The following is a 24455-nucleotide window of genomic DNA, read 5'->3' as shown; positions in this document are numbered from 1 at the left end:
CATGGGCACTGGAAAAAATTTCCTGAACAAAACACCAATGGCTTATGCTCTAAGATCAAGAATCGACAAATGGGATCTCATAAAACTGCAAAGCTTCTGTAAGGCAAAGGACACTGTGGTTAGGACAAAACGGCAACCAACAGATTGGGAAAAGATCTTTACCAATCCTACAACAGATAGAGGCCTTATATCCAAAATATACAAAGAACTCAAGAAGTTAGACCGCAGGGAAACAAATAACCCTATTAAAAAATGGGGTTCAGAGCTAAACAAAGAATTCACAGCTGAGGAATGCCGAATGGCTGAGAAACACCTAAAGAAATGTTCAACATCTTTAGTCATAAGGGAAATGCAAATCAAAACAACCCTGAGATTTCACCTCACACGAGTGAGAATGGCTAAGATCAAAAACTCAGGTGACAGCAGATGCTGGCGAGGATGTGGAGAAAGAGGAACACTCCTCCATTGTTGGTGGGATTGCAGACTAGTAAAACCATTCTGGAAATCAGTCTGGAGGTTCCTCAGAAAATTGGACATTGAACTGCCTGAGGATCCAGCTATACCTCTCTTGGGCATATACCCAAAAGATGCCTCAACATATAAAAGAGACACGTGCTCCACTATGTTCATCGCAGCCTTATTTATAATAGCCAGAAAATGGAAAGAACCCAGATGCCCTTCAACAGAGGAATGGATACAGAAAATGTGGTACATCTACACAATGGAATATTACTCAGCTATCAAAAACAACGAGTTTATGAAATTCGTAGGCAAATGGTTGGAACTGGAAAATATCATCCTGAGTGAGCTAACCCAATCACAGAAAGACATACATGGTATGCACTCATTGATAAGTGGCTATTAGCCCAAATGCTTGAATTACCCTAGATCCCTAGAACAAACGAAACTCAAGACGGATGATCAAAATGTGAATGCTTCACTCCTTCTTTAAATGAGGAAAAAGAATACCCTTGGCAGGGAAGGGAGAGGCAAAGATTAAAACAGAGACTGAAGGAACACCCATTCAGAGCCTGCCCCACATGTGGCCCATACATATACAGCCACCCAATTAGACAAGATGGATGAAACAAAGAAGTTTAGGCTGACAGGAGCCGGATGTAGATCTCTCCTGAGAGACACAGCCAGAATACAGCAAATACAGAGGCGAATGCCAGCAGCAAACCACTGAACTGAGAATAGGTCCCCTATTGAAGGAATCAGAGAAAGAACTGGAAGAGCTTGAAGGGGCTCGAGACCCCAAAAGTACAACAATGCCAAGCAACCAGAGCTTCCAGGGACTAAGCCACTACCTAAAGACTATACATGGACTGACCCTGGACTCTGACCCCATAGGTAGCAATGAATATCCTAGTAAGAGCACCAGTGGAAGGGGAAGCCCTGGGTCCTGCTAAGACTGAACCCCCCGTGAACTAGTCTATGGGGGGAGGGTGGCAATGGGGGGAGGGTTGGGAGGGGGACACCCATAAGGAAGGGGAGGGGGGAGGGGGATGTTTGCCCGGAAACCGGGAAAGGGAATAACACTGGAAATGTAAATAAGAAATACTCAAGTTAATAAAAAAAAAAAAGAAAAAAAAAAAAGAAATAGTTATGCTTTCTCATTCTATAGAGGAAGAAATAGTGAGAGAAGCTTGAAGATACATAGTTATTTCTGTGGACTCTGTAGACCAGCAGCCATCCTGGAGGTATCTGCAAGTGCCTGTCTGTAGAACCAGTCTGTGGCTGAAAGACCTGGAGACTTTCATTCATGCCATGTATGCCAACCTCTACACCTAGCATCTGCCTCCCAATCCCCCACACTTGGAGACAACTGCTTTCAATAAGAGTACTTACTAATCAGCTATTAAAAACAATGACTTTATGAAATTCATAGGCAAATGGAGGGAACTGGAAAATATCATCCTAAGTGAGGTAACCCAATCACAGAAAAACACACATGGTATGCACTCATTGATAAGTGGCTATTAGCCCAAATGCTTGAATTACCCTGGATGCACAGAACACATGAAACTCAAGACGGATGATCAAAATGCGAATGCCTCACTCCTTCTTTAAAAGGGGAACAAGAATACCCTTGGCAGGGAATAGGGAGGCAAAGATTAAAACAGAGACAGAAGGAACACCCATTCAGAGCCTGCCCCACATGTGGCCCATACATATACAGCCACCCAATTAGACAAGATGGATGAAGCAAAGAAGTGCAGGCCGACAGGAACTGGATGTAGATCTCTCCTGAGAGACACAGCCAGAATACAGCAAATACATAGGTGAATGCCAGCAGCAAACCACTGAACTGAGAACGGGACCCCCGTTGAAAGTCATAGAAAGGACTGGAAGAGCTTGAAGGGGCTTGAGACCCCATATGAACAACAATGCCAACCAACCAGAGCTTCCAGGGACTAAGCCACTACCCAAAGACTATATGTGGACTGACCCTGGGCTCCAACCTCATAGGTAGCATTGAATAGCCTAGTAAGAGCACCAGTGGAAGGGGAAGCCCTTGGTCCTGCTAAGACTGAACCCACAGTGAATGTAATTGTTAGGGGGAGGGCAGTAATGGGGGGAGGATGGGGAGGGGAACACCCATATAGAAGGGGAGGAGGAGGAGCTAGGGGGATTTTGGCCTGGAAACGGGGAAAGGGAATAACAATTGAAATGTAAATAAGAAATATTCAAGTTAATAAAGAAAAAAAAGAAAAGAAAAAAAGAAAGAGTGCTTAGTAATGTCTTGCTTTCAAAGGATCTTTTAAAATCCAGTTTATTTTCCACCCACACACAATGTATACAATTGCATAGAAATTGAAGGAGAAAGGAGGACGAAAGTTCTGACATTTTCCTTCACAGGCAGATTTTATGAGATTTCAAAGAATTTTGATTTTATATTTTCCCAGGCCCCCTTATCAATTAGGGGAGGGAAGAAATGTCCCTCAAACCTTAGACCTATCCTTTACAAATTCCTTTTTCTACCAAGAAGAACCGGTGATAGGCTTCATAGAAAAACAGGAGAGAAAGTAAGGAGGAAGAAAGGTAGGGATATACATTGATAACATTTGTGTGCCTACAAGTGTGCACACAAAATCATAACCATGCCCCTGTTTTCCAACAGCTCTCCTTAGATTGTACTTTATCTTCAGGCTTGAAGTTCCATAACCAAGCTATATCCCCCAAGATATCAAACATCAAGGTGTCAGGGTCCTGACAAATATGAGAGAGAGACTGTTAGGAGAAAGCACTCCAGACTGAAACCATAAAGGGTCAGGGAATCCCAAACACAGCACTGCTCAGATGACATGAATCTGTGTCCATAAACACAGCTTTGCTCCCTTCTCAAGCCTGCCCTGCCCGATGGAATAGACATCAACTTTTAAATATGCTATGTGCATATAGGATGGGATGGTGTCCTTCATGTAATCTCATTTCTCCTCAGTAATAACAGTAGAGAGTAAGCATATGGCTTTCCATTTGACAGATAAAGACTTTGAGGTTTTGGGAAGACACTCGTCATTTCACCACACAAAACTTGTATGATTCAGGGTCTTTTCCCCTCCATCCCTATGGCTAGTCGTCCCAACCAAGTTTGCCCCACACGCTTGGCATCATATACCCACAGTGTGGTTTCTTGTTTGCCCCTCACCTTCTCCCTGGATGCATTTGAAGGACAATCGCTAGTCACTTTTTCATCAAAGTCCAACTTGGCTAATTAGACCTGGGTCACTGAATTGATGTGGTTTTTCCAAGGCCCATGGTGGTGCAATCAATCTAGGAGCCCAAGTCACCATAGGCCTAGACCAATGTACAGAGATGCTGATGTAGGTAATGACCATAGAGTATCAGAAAGGGTTCAGGTTATCTGGATCATTCCAGATGTGGGAAAATCACACTTTAACTAATCTTGCTTGATATGAAGAAATATATGATGATAGCTCTTTGTCCAATGGGTATAATTTACCATAAAACTTATTGAAATACTTTATTTGATTTAAGTTATAAAGACACCAGAACTTCTTTCACAACATTTACTGGCCACCTTTGTATGTCAAGTTTAGTTTTCATGTTCTTGGGGACTCTATCAAGAAGATATCTTCTTTGATGCCTGTGGGTACGTCAGTTGACACACACAATGAACAAATGAAGCTCAAGCATTGCATCCTGAATCAGGCTCCTCCCACTGCACAACCCTCATCATAGACCTCTTTCACAGGGTAGTTTGCACCAAGCCCACTTTCCCAGTCTTTTCTAGCCCCAATACATACTGACCACTAAACATGAAAACTTGAGAGGCAATCAAGGGTTAACAGATGAACTATCCAGCACACACACACACACACACACACACACACACACACACACACCACAGAGAGAGAGAGAGAGACAGAGACAGAGAGAGACAGAGAGAGATGGAGAGAGACAAAGACAGAGACACAAAGAGACAGAGAGACAGAGAAAGCACTCCAATCCCTTCCTCCAACCTCCTTTCTACACACTAATAACAATGAGGGGTGGGAGAAGGAGGGGGAGGAGGCTTTCTTTCACCGACCATTAGAAACAATTATCACTTTCCCCAGGCCTGCTGAGCACTTTCCCCTTTGATGCCTGCCTTAAAGAACAGGGGGAGGGGGAGGTTGCCTTTCTTTCAGCATGATGATTTACTGTATGGTGTCGGCAGACAATCAAGCAAAAAAGCTGGACAGAGACACGCTACCTTCATTCTTTTAGAATTCTGGAACTAACAGCCGATCTAGGGGCCTCTGCCTAGGAGACAATTCACAATAAGAACTTGGCATTGGAAGCTCTCCAGCCTTGGGTCTTGGCTTGGGACTGATTAGCACCTCATTGTCCCCAGGGAATAGCCCCTAAAATGTTATGCATTTCCCACTCCTTAGAGATCCAATGCCTAGCCAAGCCTGCTCCTCTATAAAATATGAACTCTTGTGATTTGCAGTGAAAACCTGTTATCTGAACAAATGGCCACAAGGAAAACGTGGGCTTTCCCATAGAAATTAGGATACCGTTTTCTACTCCTTGCTAACATGGTTTACTGGTAGATTAACTAAATCTCACAGAAGAGATATATCTCAGAACCATTATTACGGTTGCACTGGGGTGTATCTACTCACTCAGTCACTCACTTCTAAATGAGCTTCGAATTTCTCATTGACAGAAATGGGCATTTCAATCTTCTAAGGCAAAAGCTGCTATAGAAATCTAAGATAGCATCCATGAAGCACACCAGAGCTTCTTTCACAACATTTACTGGCCAGATTTTGTGTGTCAAGTTTAGTCTTCATGTTCTTTGGGACTCTATCAAGAAGATATCTTCTCTGATGCCTCGGGACTCGTAAGTGGATAAAAACTACTCCAGGACTATGCTTGTCAGGAGCAGGTGCTAAAGTCTGGATATGATTTCTGTGTTAGTCCAAAACAATTTCCTATCCCATGTTCATTGTACAGGTGAGGAAATCAAGGTTCACACAGGGTAAATGATGCCCATAAAAAAGCTGGTGACAATAACAGAATGATATCATATATGACACCACTCTTCTCTATTTCATTCTTCCCTTGAGCAGGGGAGATTCATGGTCTCTTTTTTCAGATAGGGAGAGTTAAACAATCACAAAGCAAGGATAGTAATAATAGACATAATTCTAGTTCACAACTAAAGGCCATGAAATGTTAGTTCTCATGTGTCCATACCACAGGGTTGATGTGCTCTTCCCACTTTACAAACAGGAACCAGGCAATAGCCTAAACCCATTCTGGACATTGGCTTTTAGAAGGCTAGGTAGGGGCTCAGGATTCTCCAGCTAGTAAATCCTCTAACAAGGGAGAGTGATTAGTGTCGGATGTGGTGGTGGGCTTTTGTGCAGCTGACAACTGCAGCCATGAAAAGCCCTATAGGCTCATTTCACAGAGGCCCTCACAGGCTGCCCCTGGCTCCTAATTATGCCATTCACCAGTCACCCAGGCCTGCCTCTGAACTCCTGACCTAGTACTGAAAGACTTGGGATCTCATTACTAATCTCTTAAGCCACCTAGTTCTCCAAAATACATCCATTTAAGTTAGAGGCCAAGGCTTCTTCAGGGTGGGAGGTGGGAAGAGGGAAAGTAGACTCTGGAGCTTCCTGTGGTATGACCATGATCTCTTATTGGAGCCCCTGTCCCAGTTCATAGAGCAGCTGGTATGGCTGGATGACTCAGTACAAGGCAGGCCTTGCAAAGGGTAAGTGTCTGGGCTATACTAGTGCATTTGAGGCCACCTGTTTGTAATTTCTGGGGTGCAGATGGGGGACAAGGCCTGTGTTTGCTTTCATTATTATTGTTGTTGTTGAAAAGGAAAAAAACTGAGCAGAAACTGCTAACATCTGGAGGCTGCCCTTCAGTTCATGTGCTCTCCCACAGTAGAACATGGTTCCAGCAAGATGGTTTTAGTTGTGCCCAGGTCTCATGTGGCACTATCAGGAGTAAGATGCTGGAAAGATAGAGACAGTAAGGTGAGGGAATCCCTTGTGTTCTGAAGAAAGAGGGGGAAGGTTATGGGTTTCCAGATATCCCAGGTTTCTTTTGGAAGAATCAGCTTTCCCTTTTTTGGGCTGAAAATAAGACCTTTCTCCTATATTTATTCATGATCTCTCATTAATTTACTTACTCAATTAACACATACTTAGCTCTTATTATGGGCTAAGATCTTAATTCCCACAGTATATGTGAGAAAAAGGAAACACAGAAAAAATATCAATAGAGTCCCCACACCCCTTTTCAATAAATGACTCCTAAATCCATGGAAAGTTGATTGTAAAGAATTAAGTGAGCTGACACATATAGAAAACCAGGTTGGCTCTGGCTTCAAGGTTCATGAAGTCTGAGGGATGGGCATGGACAAGTAAGGGACTGAAACAAACTATGCCTGAAGCCAGATCTGAAGTGTAAATTCTTTGTGTCAAGTAGACTCTGGAGATAAAAAAAAAAAGCCTCGAGAAGAGGAAAAACTGAGCCACAGCTGAGCCATGACAAAACCAGTTTTCCAGATGTTGTCAGTTGCATAAGCATGAAGGAGGAAGGTCAAAGGTCAAGAGGCTTTGCCTTATTCTGCATACAGCTCCCAACATAACATTTTTGGGAAAAATGCTAATTTTTATGTGTTTTCTGATCTTTCTTCTTTTACATTTATAAAAAAAGCAAGTTTCAAAAATTCTGCATCATGATACAAAGCTGCTATATATTAGATAAATGGATAAAATATCAGTCAGTGCTGATTGTATCACATCACAAGGTCTCAGTTTACTTTAACCAGAATGGACCCTAGACACTAGAGAGGAAAATTGACACCATGGCTAGCAGTAGGTGGACATCCTGAGGCATCACCTGTTACAGATAAGAGTCCAGCATTATAGTGGATTTCCTTTCAGAGCCCTGGGATATCGATAGTTCTAGAAATAGAAGGCATTGAGAAAATTTCATTTTCTGACTATAGCACAAGAAGCCATTTTTGTAGAACAAGATATCTTTTTGACCACATCCTGGTACTATAAAACTACCTGTTTAAGATTTAGATACAAAGGTTAAAATTACAAATATAGTTAACTTTAATTTGAAAACAAAATATGATGATCTCCTTAGCCCTGGAGCTAAATTGGGAGTCATAGCTAATCCTAGATCAACGTTCTACAGTGAGAAATCCTGATCACCCAGCTCAAAGATTGAGACATGTAGGTCATCAGACCCATCCAATCCCCTCTCCACCTTTTCCTGGAAACCTTTGGATAATTGATAACCACACCAAAGCTACAGTCACTGAAACTCTTGATTAGGAAGAGCTGAGGAGTGGTTAATGGTATTCTTGACCACACCACACTGTTCAGAAAGGTCACAAGAATGATTTTTCACTTAAAAACATGTGTCATAAAAGAACACAGTTTTCTCAAGTTCATAAAACTGGGAGTCACCAGGTTGTGTTTGTTTGTCTCACTCTGCCTTCTCCTAACTAACTTTGCTAACTAAGACCTGTGCTTTGCTAACTAAGATCTGTGCTTTGCTAACTAAGATCTGTGCCCTAAGAACTGTATTCAGGATGATGTACATGTTAAAATGCTTATAGGAGACTCTTGCACTATGCCAACATAGCCAGGTTGCATATATTTGTTTCTTGGCCCTGCTTCCTACTGAGTATGTATGTTCTCTGATGTCCCGCTATAGCTGCAGTATGTGTGTCTTGTTTCTCTTGATTCTCTAATGAGAGGGAGGGTGCCTTCCTCGGCTGCCTGTCTGCAGTTTCATTTCTTCTGGAACCAATCCAATGATGTGTTTCATTGACATATGTAAGAGACAGAGGACGGAGTTGCTGAAATTGTTGAGGGAGCCCCAGGACCTTCCAGTTTGAACAAGGACCACGGTCTTTAGGAGAAAAATAGATAGCGTGACTCTCTGGCCTGGTATGTCAGATTTCAGAAGTAGAGATAATAGCTGTGATCAGCAAGTTAGTAAGCTTTAAGACTCTCAGGTGCTGAGTGGCCATTCCTGATTTTCCCTGTCTACAAGATTATTAACAAAGGTCTCTGAAAGATGGGGACTTCCTTGAATATGTCTCCACCAGTGGCAGTATTGGAAGGCTCAGCTCAGATCTGTGCCCAGCAGTGGCACCTTAGCATTATGCTTTGACATCCCCATTCGAACTATTTCACACACCCCTACACCTGACTCTTTTTCCTTCTCCATGGGACAGAGGGAACTATATATGTTTTGATGTCAAAAGTTTGTGGTTTGGAAGTTCTGCTTTTGCCATTCACTGAGGGAATGACTTCAGACCTGTCGCTAAGTCTGTATTTCCCCACTGAAAAATGAAATGACCAGAACTGGCATGGGAATTCAAAGAGTTCCTGCAGGCACACAGGTGTAGGCATATCATGCCCATTTATTAGAAAGCACGCAGATTTGTCCTTTCTGCATCATCTATTCTTCCTCCACTTTTGGCAGAAAGAGCTGTCGACAGCCCTACCTTACCTTTGGGCCACCTGAAGGCTTCATAACTTATTCTTCTGTAAATTAGTAAAAACTGTACAAGCTGCTTCATAAGATGGCTGGCATGTTTGGACGCAAAGAAACAGTATAAGATTCTGGATACAAAATTGACACCCTGAGAGTCCTTCACATTCTGGTCATTAATAACAACTGTTATTGCAATTATGTTGCCATTTACTCTTTTGGTGTAGTCATTGTTTCCTTCCTCTATTTACTCTTATAACCCATAATCTCTTTTTCCTTCCTTACTCTTGCCTCTTCCTCTCTGTCTTCCTATTCCTTACTCCTTCACAGCCTCTAGTGCTTATCCTTTTATTTGGAGACCACATTAAAAATTGCTCTTCACTTACAAGCTGAACAAAACATACCTAATGCTTTCATCACTCCTTGTGGGAAGCCAATCATGGGGGCATTCTTGACACTTGACACCATAGTGGAGACAAAGGAGCTGATTAGAACCTCCCCTCCACATCAACCCCAGAGTCTAGCCATTAAGTTATTGGTAAACGGGGGTGGGGGTTACTTCTTCAACACCTACTATGAGCTTTTGATTTGTCAGATGTGGAGGCATCCAGCAATGAATGCAGGAAACATCACCAAGGAAAGCTATGTTGGTTTTGAGGTAAGGTCCAATTCTGGAGGCATAAAGGAGAATAAAGGACCTTATCCTTTCTCAGTTTCAGGTCGTCATCATCATCATCATCATCATCATCATCATCATCATCCTTCGCCAAATGATAGATAAATCAGGTGATTAAGAAGGCCCAGCCTGCTTTCCCCATTTATAAATTCACAGAGTATTATAACCCAAACATTTTACTTAGCACTTCCTGACCCAACTTGTTAACTCAGTCAAGTTACAAAGGAGATGCCATCACCACAGGAAATTTACATTGGTGACATTCAACAAATACAGAAACATTTTTTTTCCAAATGTTCTTCAAATACGGATACCCTATGCTAGGCACTGGAAATAACTTGAAAACAGAAGGTAGAGCCCAAATCGCTGCTCTTCTTTTTTTCCTTCTTTCTTTCTTTCTTTCTTTTCTTTTTTTTTTTTTTTTTGTATAAAAATCCGGTGTTCACTGAAAGACCTAGACCCTGAATGATGGCTAAGCCTTAAACATGTCTGAAGGAGTACTGACATCTCTGGAGAGAAGGGAAAAAAAAGCCCTCAAGCTATGTCATTCATTCTGCCTAAAACATGCCCCTTGGGCTACATAGAAAAGTTTGTACTAACTGCACCAGGCTTTGCCTACTTTAAAGAGTCTAAATTTCACCAGCTATGTGAAATGATTTAGAGAGCTTTAAAAAAAGTGATCATGTAGATCAGCTACTTCTTATGAATGAAAAACTATGTATTCTAATGCCAAAAACCCTCCCATGAGAACTGGTACAGAAAAAATGTATAAGACTTTCTATCACAAAATGGTCAGTCTCTCATATGTAATTCAGGGAAAAAAAGAGAAATTTACTTTTAAGTCTTGGGGAAGGTGGTATGGGATAGACCACGAAGAGGTTTAGTACACTGAAAGAGTGAGTGTTCCTCTTATTCTGCCACAAAATGTGAGACACTTTGAGAAGCTCTCCCTCCCTATGTGGGAAATGGATAAATTATTTCACTGTGGATTTCAAATGATTTAATTTGATGAATGGATCCAGGGAACTTGCCATTTGAGGAGACAGAGCTTACATTTGAGGAGACAGAGGCTCAGCAAGGTGAGACAATTGCTCAGAGATCCCTCTGTACAGGAGCAATGGGATATGATGTCCACTCTAAACCTGCTTAGTGCACAGAGTAGCCCACAGCCTCTATGAAGCTACTTAAGTTTAACTAAATGCAAACTGCACCTTCTTGAATACATGAGCCACATTTTATGACTTGACATCATAGGTGGTTGAAGACTGCAGTACAAATCAGAGTCAATGTAGGGCATTTCTAGCCAAGTAAGAAGTTCCAGCGGACAGCTCACTAGTCTCGAGCTCTCAATGATGTCACTGTTTTGTTTCCTCTTAAACATAATCCTTCTTGATGACTTTCGCTTCTTGATGTGTGCCAAGTAGTATTCTGTCTTCGTTTTCATTGCACTGCTAATTTATTTCTACATCTCTTTTTTTTTATTAACTTGAGTATTTCTTATATACATTTCGAGTGTTATTCCCTTTCCCGGTTTCCGGGCAAACATCCCCCTCCATCCTCCCCTTTCTTATCGGTGTTCCCCTCCCCATCCTCCCCCCATTGCCGCCCTCCCCCAACAATCTAGTTCACTGGGGGTTCAGTCTTAGCAGGACCCAGGGTCTACATCTCTTGATGTCAGGTGCTGTAGTGACATCACTCGGGTAGCATTCATACTTTTTCAAACAGTATTTATCAACAAATCAGATGCTCATCCAAGCTCATGGCTCTCCAAGGAGTTAGAAGGGAACTCTTTCTCAGAAAGGGGAAAATTGCAGGCACTGAGTAAAGTCCCCTTCTACCCATTATACATATAGGTCTATCTGAGGAAGGGCATGGGGGTAAACAGGAAGATATAACTATGACGTATGCTTCCCAGTAACAGTACATTTTATGGGACCCTTGGAGCCCTTTTCTCCCTGAAAATTGAATATGTTCAAATGCATCTAGGTTTGCTTGTGCTCAGAACTAGTTGAGGACTTTTAAGTTTTAAGGAAGCTATAACTGTAGTGACAGTGTAGTTAGGACGCTCTTCCTGATGTGATTCTACAGACAGCACACCAAGACTGAATTTTCAAATTCAGAACTTGGAGGGAGCTAGAAAGTGGGGCTTATGGGGCCTTGAAAAACAAACACAAACAAAGGAGTGCTCACACAAACAAAAACAGAGTCCTGTGCCCAGCAAAAGCTCGGCTCCTTTCCAAAGCTCCTCCTTCCAGCCTGGCTTGAGAAAGTTTACTTTCAGACTAGAGAAATGAGTGTGTGGTTTAGGGGGCAGAATTCAATACCAGCAAAGCAGCAGGCTCAGCAAAGCTTGACTGATGCTTGCCTCCTACGTTCATTACGCCCCAGAGAGTGAATGCTGCTTACATTTTTTACATGTTTCTTGGGTACAGAACATGAAACTAAATTATACAGCTAAGGCCATGTTGGCTACATGCCGGTGACCTTACTTAAAACAAAACAATAGAACAAAAAGAAAAAAAGGAAAGAAACAGAGAGGAAGGGAGTCTGGGAGAGAAAAGAGGAAGGAAATAAAGAAAGGAGAGGAGAGGTGGGGTGAAGAGAGAGACTGTCAAACACCTACAGAAAAACATCGAAAGAGATCATAAGAGAAGGAAGTCTAAGTGAAAGGCAAGGATGAAGGAGTGTCTGCTCCTGAATATGAGGTTTAACAAGGGTGATGTAGAGAAGATGGGCATCAGGATCAAGGTGGGTCAGGTTTGGATGGAGACCATGAACGAAGGCCTAGGAATCTTCCTAGATGGGCCATGAAGGTTGGCAAGAGAAGGGTCTGATTTCCACAGAGACCTCAGAGGACTGAGCCTCAAGCCACAGAGATCTGCTTGCTCTCTGGCTTCAAGTCAAGTCCCCTGGCATCTGAGAGATGGAGACTCACTCTTCAAACATGGTCCTCAGGGCTACACATGACACTGTCCTCAAGAAGTCAATACATTCTTAGTGCCTACCTGGAAGTGTTCTATTACTATCTGTAACTTCCTTCCTGTCAGTATTGTGTTCTGCTTCAGACTTAGTTTACTTTAGTATCAAATGCCTTAGAGTGACTGAGATCTGATATTATTCTGATACCCAGTAAGAACAAGCACATACATTGTACTTGGTATGCTAGGTTATTGCATTCTCAGGACCATCATACAGAGGGGAGAGTCTGCCCAGTTTGCAGATGAGGGAAACTGAGGCTTATAAAGATGAGGCAATTTGTCAGGCATCACGTACCTCAAAAGTACATCAGTTATTTTTCAATGCAAAACCCAGACTTTCTTTATGTAACAATGTAGATATAGTATAGCTTCTTAAATTTACTCTCAAATGCCAACTACAAAGAATGATAATTCTATAGAAAACCATCTTTCCAACTGTCCCTTCCTCATCAAAATATGCAAGATGATGAGGTTAACTCCATATATTAGAGCACTTCATCACAATGTGTTTTACCTCAGTAGAGGACTCCCATGCCAATTCCTTCTCCCTTGAGAGTACAGCACTGTACTTTATCTCCATGTCATTCTATTGCTTACAATGACAGGTATCACTGGCCTTCCATTAGAATACCAGAATCATTCTATAAGCAACAGGAAGTGAAGGAAGAACTGGGGGCTCACTAAGTCTCCAGCCACCCAAAGTTGGTACAGGAAAGCTGAGTTGTTTATTTATTTTTTTAACCTATATCCTAGGGTTAGAGAGATGACTCAGAGAGGGTGGATAAAAAGACTGACTGCTGGGGCTGGAGAGATGGCTCAGTGGTTAAGAGCACTGACTGCTCTTCCAGAGGTCCAGAGTTCAAATCCCAGCAACCACATGGTGGTTCACAATCATTTGTAATGAGATCTGATGCCCTCTTCTGGTGTGTCTGAAGACAGCTACAGTGTACTGATACATAATAATAAATAAAATCTTTTAAAAAAAAAAAAGACTGACTGCTCTTCTGGAGGAGCTGGATTTGATTCCCAGCACCCACATGACAGCTCACAACTATCTGTACCTCCAGGGTATCTGATACTCACAAAGCACAGACACAGAATCAGACAAAATATCTGTACATATATTAGAAAAAACAATTTGAAAGTAATACCACGTGTTGTTTATAATCATGTCTGCCCCTTGGTCACAGAAATTGTAACAGGAGACAAAAGCATTTCTGAAAGAGTGTGTCATCAGAAGAGAAATCACACATCACATGCATCTCACTCCTACCTGGAAAAGCAGAGATTATGTGTCTTGACCAATGTCACATAACCAGGAAATGGTGGACCCCAGGCTTAATGGAATTGCAGATGCCCTTGGATTGTATGTGTTTCAAACTTTCAACACTCAAATATTCATCATTTGTAGAAGGGGTGAATGACTGAAGGATGGGGAGGAGGGGTGGTGAGGAGGACCACAAGGATCCCTGTAAGGTTTAATAGATTTAAAGTCTCTCCAAGCCCAAGCGTTCCCTGGATGGGACGCTATTTTGTACTCCATTGGAGGGAATTCTGGGTGCCCCCATGAGTGGGACAGGCTGTAACAAACCATGGTACTTTCTGTTCTGTCTCCTTAGATGACTTGCACATGTGCTCTTGAACAATTATTCTGAAACCACCAGGAGAAAGCAGATCCCTTGGGCCTTTGGGGAAACTACTTGGAATCTATGTGCTCCAGCATTTCAGCATGTTCCTTTTCCCTCTCCTTCCCCACCATTGGCAAAGGCTGCCCCTTTTCCTAATGAGAAGAGTCGAATGCTTTGGTTGAAGGCAGGGACAAGCAAGCAAGGGGCAGACAGCCTTTGGAACTGTCTCCTCAGCACTAGCTAAGGAGGCCAAGATTTCTCCTTGTTCCTTGCAGATATTATTGTATAAATAACACAGGGGAAATGCTTCTCAGGACAAGGTTTCTGAGTGGAGATGTTTTCACGTTAACACCTGTAGTGAGGTAGATAGAAAAACAAAGAGGTATGCTATAGGTGAGTTCATGTCTCTTTCTGAGGCTCTGCGTCTTCCCTTTGAGAGAAGCCTGTTATGCTCAGGAGGGTGGCTGGGAAGTGCATGGGAAAGGGTATGCTTCATGGGGTCTGGCATACAGGAGGTATTTAGTAGGCATTACTGCTGTTCTTTCTGTCTTAATGTCTGACCAGTTCATCTCAGGCTGAAAGTCTCAGAAAAACATTCCTCAGTCCTCAGGATAAAAAATAAATGCCAAGCATCTGCAGTGTCTTTAAACACCCCTCCTAGCTCATTTATCTTGATTTTTAAAATTTATTGGCCAATTATTTATTTATTTTTGTTTGTTTGTTTGTTTGTTTGTTGTTTTTACTTTATGTGTGTCATTTGTTTTGTCTTTTACACTGGCCTTGCTGTTTTTCTATTGACAGCATGTGCTTCATATCCATGCCTTGACCTGACCAAAAATTGATTTGCCCCTCTAAAGTTGCTGAGCTGCAACTTTTCTTTTAAACACACACACACACACACACACACACACACACACACACACACACACACACACACACACACACTAAACTAATAGAGATTGAAAGTGGGGTGCACACATAATTGTGTTTCCTTTAGCTATAAAGACAAACATTATGTTGCTCATCGCAAATTAAATAGAACTAGAGCTAATCACATTAAGACAAATCAGTTAGAGTTGGGAGAATAAATATTGAATGTTTTATCTCAAAAATGAATAGTATGAAAGAGAGAGAGAGTGAGAGAGAGAGAGAGAGAAGTTACAAGAAAGGTAGAAGAGGATTAACCTGACACAGGAAAGCACTAGAAGGAAGGAGGAAGGTAGAAGCTCAGGGTGTGAACACAACAAATTAAATGATGTCCATAAATGGAAATATCTGTATGGAATCCATCAGTGGAAAAAGAATGGAGGCCAAAGTTGGATATCTTGGCAGCATGCTTGAAAGGTGGAGCAGTATTTGAGATATTGCAAGAGATCTCCCATTTTCTTGGTATTCTTAAAATGCATATAGTGACAAGATGACACACAATATCCATTCTTTTGACCATTTTCCCATAACTATCTTGGAAGCAAGTGAGAGCTGCTTGCTCTGTATCTGGGCGCCTATCTGAACTCAATGGCTAGTGTCCCAATTTGGCTCTTTCCAGACCTGAGTCTTAAGTCTTAATATGCCCATCAGTGAGTGGAGACCATTAATACTGTTTCAATACTAGTTTGAGAGTCAAGGAATTTGGTACAGAGCCCAGAGGAACTTGGTAAACGCTATTTCTATGATTTATCCTAGACATTCTGAAAGGGGGCAAAGGACTTTTCCATGCAGTGTGCTGGTTGTCATCCCAGCTGGCTGAGTAGGCTAACAACTGTGTGTTTTCTTCCCTGGGGTATTTCCTCTGGAGTTTATATTCTGAGGTCGTTGACTACTGTTTCCAGGTGTACACACCCCTCGGGTATAACAATAAGCTCTCTGAGAACAGCAAGAGGACTTGGGCTTTCTTAAAGATTCCCAATATGCCTGACACAGTCCTGGGTGAGCAACTTTCTGATAGGACTATGCTTAAGTGGGTGAAATGTGACCAATGGTTTCTCCTGTATGGGTCACTGTGGTCAGCACTGGGTGAGGGTGTATAGTGGAATCTAACCTGCAGGTAGTACCAGGTAAGTTCAAAAAGCCTGTATTTTCCGTGTATCCTGCATCCGTAATCGCTATTGTAGAGATTATTCTCATTTTCCAAAGGGGGACACCAAGCTTCCTGGAGGAATGGCTTGCCAAGTGTTTCCAGGAATAGAAGATAAAGGAGCAAGGCAGATCGTCATCTATTTGACTTTAGAGGTCAAAACTGTGATTTCCCATTTTTTTATTATTGTGTATGTTCCCCCTTCACATTCATGGACACAGGCTACAGGCTCTCTACCTCTCTTTAATCAAACAAGGAAATGATTAGTCTAGCATAAAACCTGATATGCTTTGTATTTTAACAGAGGCAAAAAAAAAATAATGATAATGATGATGATAGATGAGCATGTCAAGGACCAGGCGACAGCAACTCAGAATGAAGTTGCAAAGGACTAATCTGCTCCCCAAAAGGTTAATGCCAAATACAATCAAAACTTTTCACAAGTAAAGAAGTGATGGTGTTCTCTCATGCAAGAATCTCCATTGAACCAACAGTCTCCTTGAACTAGACAGAAAGCCCCAGAATGGGAGGAGCTTACTGTGTCACAGTCCTTGCTTCTTGTGGATAGGTCATTTCTCCTTTATTCTCAAAAGAGGTTTGCTTTTCATTCATCTTCAAATCAGCACCCCACGAATGGTTGGTGTCATCTTGACCCTCAAAAGCTTAACCTAATGAACTGGTTTGTTGACTGATGGTCTGTAGTCCCTATGAGAACACTTGAGAATTCTAGCTCATCTTAGCATCTCCATCTCTTCTTTAAAATCCATGGCAAAGAGGGGCTTCCCGTTTGCACAGGAGAAAACAGTCTTAGGGAGAAGCTCTGGGGATGAGGGCAGAAGGGAGGCATATCAACTTTGTGCTTTGGCAGACTTTGGTGTAAAATATTGGAGAAATGTGAGGCATGGAAGCAAAGTATGAACAAGACAAGATCTTTGCAAGCACTTAAACCAAACCCAAGTGCACCATTTCTGAGGTGCCCAGAAGAGAGATAACTAGATTCTCTTTCTTGATTTCCATTTTTGTTCACTTACAGGAACTTCCTGATTCCAGCTGGGTCAGGAAGGTGCATAGCCCAAATATCCCAGGAATTTCTCTCATTATAGGATATTCAGCCCAATTTGCACAACCAGGAGGCTTTGATATGTCTGATAACATTTGGATACAAGACTCAGCATTCATGGGTAGCTTTACTGTAACCAAATTTGGGAAAGTTGTTTAAGGAGAACAGAGGAGAGAGGCTGGAAATCATTAGAAGTGGCAGGTTTATGCAAAATCAAAGTTCAAGTTTAGATTGGCATTCTAAGCTCACATAACACAAAGCGGGTACCTCTTTCTCACTAGTCACAACTGCCTGCTAAATTATTCAAATGCAGCTATAATTTGGAGAGAGTTCCCACACCTATTTCTTTACAGGGTGCTGAGGTCAGAGATGCAGTCCTAAGCTTCTGTGGGTTCTAGCATAGACATAGAAATACGTACATGGTCCCAGCACACATCTGAGTTTTTATCATTTTTATAACACCACAGAAAGACTCCCAGAGAGTGGAATAAGCTGGATTATAAAGGAGATAAGGGAATGCCTGGGCAGTCTCATAATTCCTCAGGCCAAGCTAGCCCTGGTAAAGAGTAAGACTGCAGAAGAGGGTCAGTGTATAGAAGAGAGTGGGGCAGCCTCAGTTCCAGAGACTGTGACACTGTGTAGAGGGTTTGAGTCCTTGACTCCTATAACTCTGCCTGATTCCCAGGAATCCAGCAACTCTCAAATTTTATATGGCCTCATATTTCTAGACTCCCATTGTCATCTTATAAGATATACCTCTAAGATAAGATTCTCTACACACAGTATATGGCACTGACTGAGGAGACCACAGCACTTCCTGCAGGGCTCCAAGGTAAACAGCAGAGTGTTTACCATGAAGAAGGCAATTGGGTGTGTGTGTGTGTGTGTGTGTGTGTGTGTGTGTGTGTGTGTGTGTGTGTGTGTTGAGCAAGGTGGGTGGTGAAATTCAGGTGTTCCTGGTTCCTTTTCCTCTATTCTCCTGTATTTGATTTGGATAGTGTCTAGACTGAGCTCCTATGGGCTTATTCATATATGTACATGTTGGAGGGGTATAAGGGAAAAGAATAAGAAGGGGATGGAAGAACAGAAGAAGAGGAGTCAAATGAAGAGATGGGGAGAGAAAGAGAAGATGGAGGAGGATAAAGCTTAAAGAAGGTTAGGGACCAAAGATATCCCTTTCTATCTCGTTCTTCAATTTAATTATCAGGATCCTCCCACCTTCTCTGCCCTCACCATTAATATCTACACTAGAGGGCTTGACAGGGTAAAAATTAACTATTGGGATCCTCTAGACACTGAACAAGGTAGTGATGGGCACAGTCTTATTTCCTCCTACCCTGTTGTCAGGAGGGAGCAATATTTTCACCTCAGGAAGAGTGCTTGCCCTGAAGGAAGCAGATGTTGTGTTGTACTGTCTGTATGATTGCATGTGTGTTTGCACACATGTGGCTGTACCTGTGTGAATGAGCACATATACATATGTGCAGGAGATGCATTTGTTTTCGGGTAAAGAAAATGGAGCACTACTATACTGTGCCCCCAGACCTTTGCTTTCCTGATTCTGCACCCAGCCTGCATACACTGACCTCAAAGACTAGAGTGAGCTGATCTCATAATGGCAAAATTAGTCACAGTGAATTCTCCTTGTAACAAAGATTATATGCAAGCTTTGAGTAATAGAACCTAGTCGATTTCATTAAAATAAATTTGGGAACAATGAATAATTCAATATGAAGATTTTGTTTCCTCCCCTCCTCTTTATAGATTGAAGAGCTAGTATTTATAATGATTTTTTTAAATTAGATTTTTGTTTAGAGAGAACTAATCAGCCATAATTCCTGGCAGACCTCTCCCTACAAGATTGGATTAATTATCCCATGAAACACTTTTTTTTTCTTTTTTCAAAATAAGGGGACTGGGAAATATTTTTTTTAAATTTTGATCACTATTAGCAATAATCTTTGGGTGATTTTTTGAACACAGTTGCTCCCATTACTCCTGTGTATAAAGGTTTCTAAAGTATTAATAATTACCTCATTTGAATGTTGTTTTTCAAGCATCTCTAGGAATGGGTTATTAGGTGAATTTGGAATTCCTGTACGTTTGATGTGATGGAGAAACAATGGACTTCTCTTGGTGTCTATTGTAGGCAGATGTGTATATGTGTGCGTAAACACATGCACATTTACAGTAAAAACAAAGTCAGTCGGTCTTGGCACACAGTGTTATCTTGATGCTGTGCTTTGAGGAGAAAATATGAATAAAGCCACAGCCTATTCTCAACTCCCTCCAATAACCCATTGTAGGAAGTAATAGAGTACATAAATAAGATTCCTGAAGCTCTCTATGAAGCTATGACCATCCAGGTGAGTCCTACCAGTGCTGGGCAGCACAGAGAAGAGGAATGCTGACCCAACCCATTCATGGCCAGGCTGACACTGCACATGAGAGGCACTAAGGGATTCTGGGTAACTCACACCTTCCATTTTCCTAAGGGCATTCATTCATACATGCAAATGAGTAAACAAAAATAATGTGAACATAGGTAGGAGAGATGAAGAGATGGTCGAAAGGAAATGAAACTGAATGTGTGAGAGGTGCTACTTTACAGCACATTAAATAACTCTCACTGGACCCCAGCCCAAAGTGCTAATTCTCATTCACCTAAATGCCAGCTGGACTCCAACAAATTGGAAATAAGGAAGCAGGATTAGAGAGAGATGACTGAGAATCATGGCTCATCTGCAGGGCCAAGAGGAAGGCTAGGTTCAAAAATGGCTACCGAGCTGGGCAGTCAGAAGCACTGAGTTGTGTCTCTGGGAAATAGGAGTCTCAGAAGAAGGCAGGTGTTTTCTCAGCAGGATAATTGCAAAGGCGGCTCTGGGGAAGCACAGAAACCCTAGGATCACATAGGCTCTGGTATCCCCAAAACTCTCCCTCCCTCCACAAGGCTGTGAGTACCCTGCGGGAGAACAGTGTCATATGAATAGTGCATTAGGGGGCCCATGCAGTCCCAGCCTCTTAGAAGTGGCAACATCCCTGAAGTGCTTCAAATTAAATACAGAGGTGAGAGCCAGGGAGAAAGAGTGGAACCTAGAATTGTGGAGAGATGTTACAGCAAGTTTTTGATAAAGTTGTTATTAATTCAGTAACCATACAAGTTGAGGGTCCCTACCCCCCAAAAAACCCACCAAACACCCCACAAAACAAAAGCAAAGCAAACAAACAAAACAAAATATCCTATGATTTTTCCAAATAAATTTGTTCTTACCCCCATTGAATTCCAATGGTATATTCAAGACAGAGTCCTTCCCCATATTTGAATCATAATAAGAAGCCCATAGGGGAACAGTCATTATTTCCATGATGTTTGCATTCTCTGCCCTTCACCAGTGAGAGTGAAGAGGCGCTATCACAGTTGGCTAACATTATCCTCAGGTAGATATGATCTGTGACACTGCTTGAAGTGGGCACCTTGAGAGCCTTAGCAGGGATACAAGGAACCAGCATCAGGAGCCCTGCAAGGCTAGGAACTTACCTGAGAGGCTGCCGGCTGCCCAATGACAACCCAACCTGGGCACTGCTGGTCTTGATGGGATACTGAAGCATTGGACGCCCACTGATCCAGGAAACCCTGGGGCGTGTAGACACCACAGTCTTTAATGCTAGTTTTTTGCTCAAACTCTTCACACATCCCATCCCCATCATGGAAATAGCACCGGCTGGGTTCATCTGTGGGAGATGGACATAGGAAGGGAGTCAATAATTAAATATTTCTTTTCTGGTCCTAACAGCAGCAGCAGTTGTGGAGTAGACCATCCAGACCAGAAGCTCTGTTGAACCTATGATCTTTAGTCACGTTAGGATACTCTTCAGCCTTAAGGGGGATACACAATGGTTTATTTGAAATTGGTAGATGCAGTGCTGAGTAAATGAAGCACAGTGTTGCATGACTCCTCTTACGCACACACACACACACACACACATACACACACACACATACACACACACACACACACACACACACACGTGTAGAAAGTAAGAGCAAAAACTACAAACTACAATATCCAAATTTCATTTGACAGGGGGTAGGGGTGTGGAAACTGTGTGCAATGTCCATAGGTTTTATGCAAGATGAAAACATTCTAGAAATTTGTCATACAGGTTTGTGCTTTTAGTGGACATATCTGATTACGTACGTAGGATATGCTGGGAGGGCAGAACTCAACTCTGTAGGTCTTTTGTCCTACTTAAAACAAAATTCATAAGTTCCACTCCTTTCAAGTGAGACTCAATCACAGTATGATGAAGGTATTATTTTAATTATAATGCAAATGTTCTAGATGCAGAAACTAAGATGCCATGTGTCTTTAATAGGTGCCCAAGTCACACAATATGTGCCAGCTCTAGGAACCCAACTCACTCTGTAAGTCTTAGACATGTATTCCAATACCATAGGACTTTAAGTTTGCAACCTGGATTTATTTAACTCCAAAGAAGATTTCAGGTTTACATAAAGCACAAACCAACTTCAGTTTCAGCCCAGCAACTACCTTTCTGTGTTTGAATGACTAGTCTCTTTTCTTCTCTGGGCTCAGTCACCAGAGCAAAGAAGGTAGTTAGACTACTGGGACTCCACGCGTCCAGCCAGTGCTCCCACAGTCTTACATGATACTTGTAAGAGTCTCAGCAAAATGCCAAGTGGTCAAGAACCTGCCTTTTTTGAAATTTTTGTTTTATTTTGTTGCTTTTTGTAGGGGTATCATTAAAAGCTGTGTCTGGTTGCACCAATTCTCCTTTGTCTATAAGGACAAGCATCGGAGGAGTCATGAGGAGGATGCCATCCAAGAAGATCTGACCTATGTATTCAATATAGAACAAATCAGGGAGAAGCAAAGTGGAGATCCCTGTCACCTTTTAAAACTAGTATCCATTCTTCTCTGCTATTCTCCAGTGCTGCTAGTCAAAGCTAAGCAGCCCTTTTCTCGTGGAGGGCCTATTTTATTAACATCTCCACCTTAGTACTCATTGAACTGTCCTGACACCGGGTCCACATGCTGTAACGGAAAGGTTGTAGACTTCTCAAGCAGTTGTCTCCACCATCTGAAGTCCACTGTATAATTTATTATCTAAGCTCTAGCACTTGGAAAGTAAAGAGCATATTATTAGAAATTATGTCTGAGCAACATGCACATCGAATTCTGATTATCTCAGGCAAATTAGGATGTAGGATTACTGTGAATTAATTGTTCGATCTAGGTCATCCATCTAATATTGACTCCAAAACACTGGAGCATAATTCTGGAGAAGATACTACATTTAAGGTGGAAGGCATTGGTTTCCTCCTTGTCCTTTGCACTGCATATAACCACAAAAGATAGTTTTTCCTCTTAATCTCTGTCCCCCTCCTCTAACGCGGTTCTAATTGCCCCAATAAGAACAATATCCTCACTGGAAAGGAACATAAATATGCCTTATACATTCTAAAACAGTCATGACAAGAAAATATGCATTTCTTCTAAAGGGTCAATTCCTTTCAAAGGGGCTGAATTTAAATCAGCTTGTGAAATCAATACTTACTTGAAATACTTTCAAACATTCTACCTTCTAGAAAAAAGCTAGGGTCATGGGGGAAAAGGACTTGAATTTTTATGTTGTTATCTGTACAGGGAGTTATTGAATTCAGGGGTAGCAGAATGTTGAGTCTCTTCCAAGCTCCAAAATTCTTTGTTTATTCCTACAAACAGCCTACATAGTAAAATACTATTAAATGTGCCAGAGTAAGTCAACTCATTATAATTTAATTATTGGAGGATGGGTGTAAGCCAGCAGAGAGCTCCAGTGACCAGCATGTCTGATACTTCCAACATGGAAAGAAGACAAGGTCAGCACTTAAAACAGCATCCCAGTCACCAGGGATGGTAGCCAATTCAGATACAATAAAACTTTAGGTCCAACCAAAGGGCAATCTCAGCCCAATGAAGAGGACTTCAAGAAGTCACAGTGTCCAATTCTAGACCACAAAGACAGCTGCTACGAGGGTGAGAATTGGAGCCCTTATGCCTAGCCTCTGTGTCTCTTTATGCTTAGTGGAGAGCTATTTATATTCACTATTTACAGACTGATAAAACATGACCTCTTAAGGACAAGATTATGAGGTTGGCTAACTTAGGTACCCACTTTCTCTTCTTCAAATGTGAAGACAGATAGCGAGAAATTATGATAAGATTATGTAATATCTACCTTCTAAGATGACTTAATTCATTTCTCAAGGCAAAGGGCACTCTCAAAATAGCAGAGAATTGGATAAAAGTATGTTATTTTAAAGGTTTACTTCTTTATGTTTAAATTTAGGTCACAAAAAATCTGTTTGATTAGAACTAGAATTTGAGAATGGAGGGAGGTATAGACAGACAGCAGCAGAACCAGAGTTACATAACTAAATAGTAAGGTGGTCAATAGATAGGCCACAAACCTCAAATGATAGAGAAGAGCTAGAATTAAAAAGAGAGGTTCAAACTGGAGAGGTGGTTTAGAGGGAAAAGCGACTGGACACCAAGCCTAATTACCTGAATTCAACACTTGGGACCCATGTGGTAGAAGGAAAGAACTTATTTCTCCAAAGTGCATCAAATTTCTGAAACATATACATGCTGGCACCTCTTTTTATTATATTAAATAAATAAGTTTAATTTATAAGTTTTACAGAGAAAGGAAGAGGAATGGAGAGGATAGAAAGGAAAAGTGAAAATGAATGAATGGATAGTGGGAAAGAGGGAAAGAGAGAGAGAGAGAGAGAGAGAGAGAGAGAGAGAGAGAGAGAAGATGAGTATGTGAGTATGTCTCCTTTCCTCTTCAACATTATGCTGACAAAGCTATTGTGAGTCTCTTTTAAAAATAACATCCTTGGACTCTGCTATTCGGTTTCTCTTGCTACTAGTGTCCTAAGGGAGCTCCTCCACTCCATCTGCCAGTGTTTTGTCTGGGGAATTCTCTCTCTTTCCTCACTCCCTCTGCCTCCAGCACCAAAGAGAACAGGGTA

General features: G+C 41.8%; 1 protein-coding gene across 2 annotated transcripts in view; it reads right to left on the bottom strand.

Moving 5' to 3' along the window:
* Pappa (pappalysin) overlaps positions 1-24455 on the bottom strand; it is a 238007-nt gene that overhangs the window by 80947 nt on the left and 132605 nt on the right. For both annotated transcript variants that reach the window (NM_001401319.1, XM_039109884.2), the window contains one exon: positions 20952-21145. In NM_001401319.1, coding sequence (NP_001388248.1) covers positions 20952-21145 — 194 coding nt within the window. The remainder of the gene's footprint in view (positions 1-20951; positions 21146-24455) is intronic.

Source organism: Rattus norvegicus, chromosome 5, assembly GCF_036323735.1.
Source record: "Rattus norvegicus strain BN/NHsdMcwi chromosome 5, GRCr8, whole genome shotgun sequence".
In the NCBI taxonomy this organism is placed as follows: domain Eukaryota; kingdom Metazoa; phylum Chordata; class Mammalia; order Rodentia; family Muridae; genus Rattus; species Rattus norvegicus.
The sequence above is the reverse complement of the archived record's forward strand: the minus strand, read 5'-3'. Positions and strand labels throughout refer to the sequence as shown.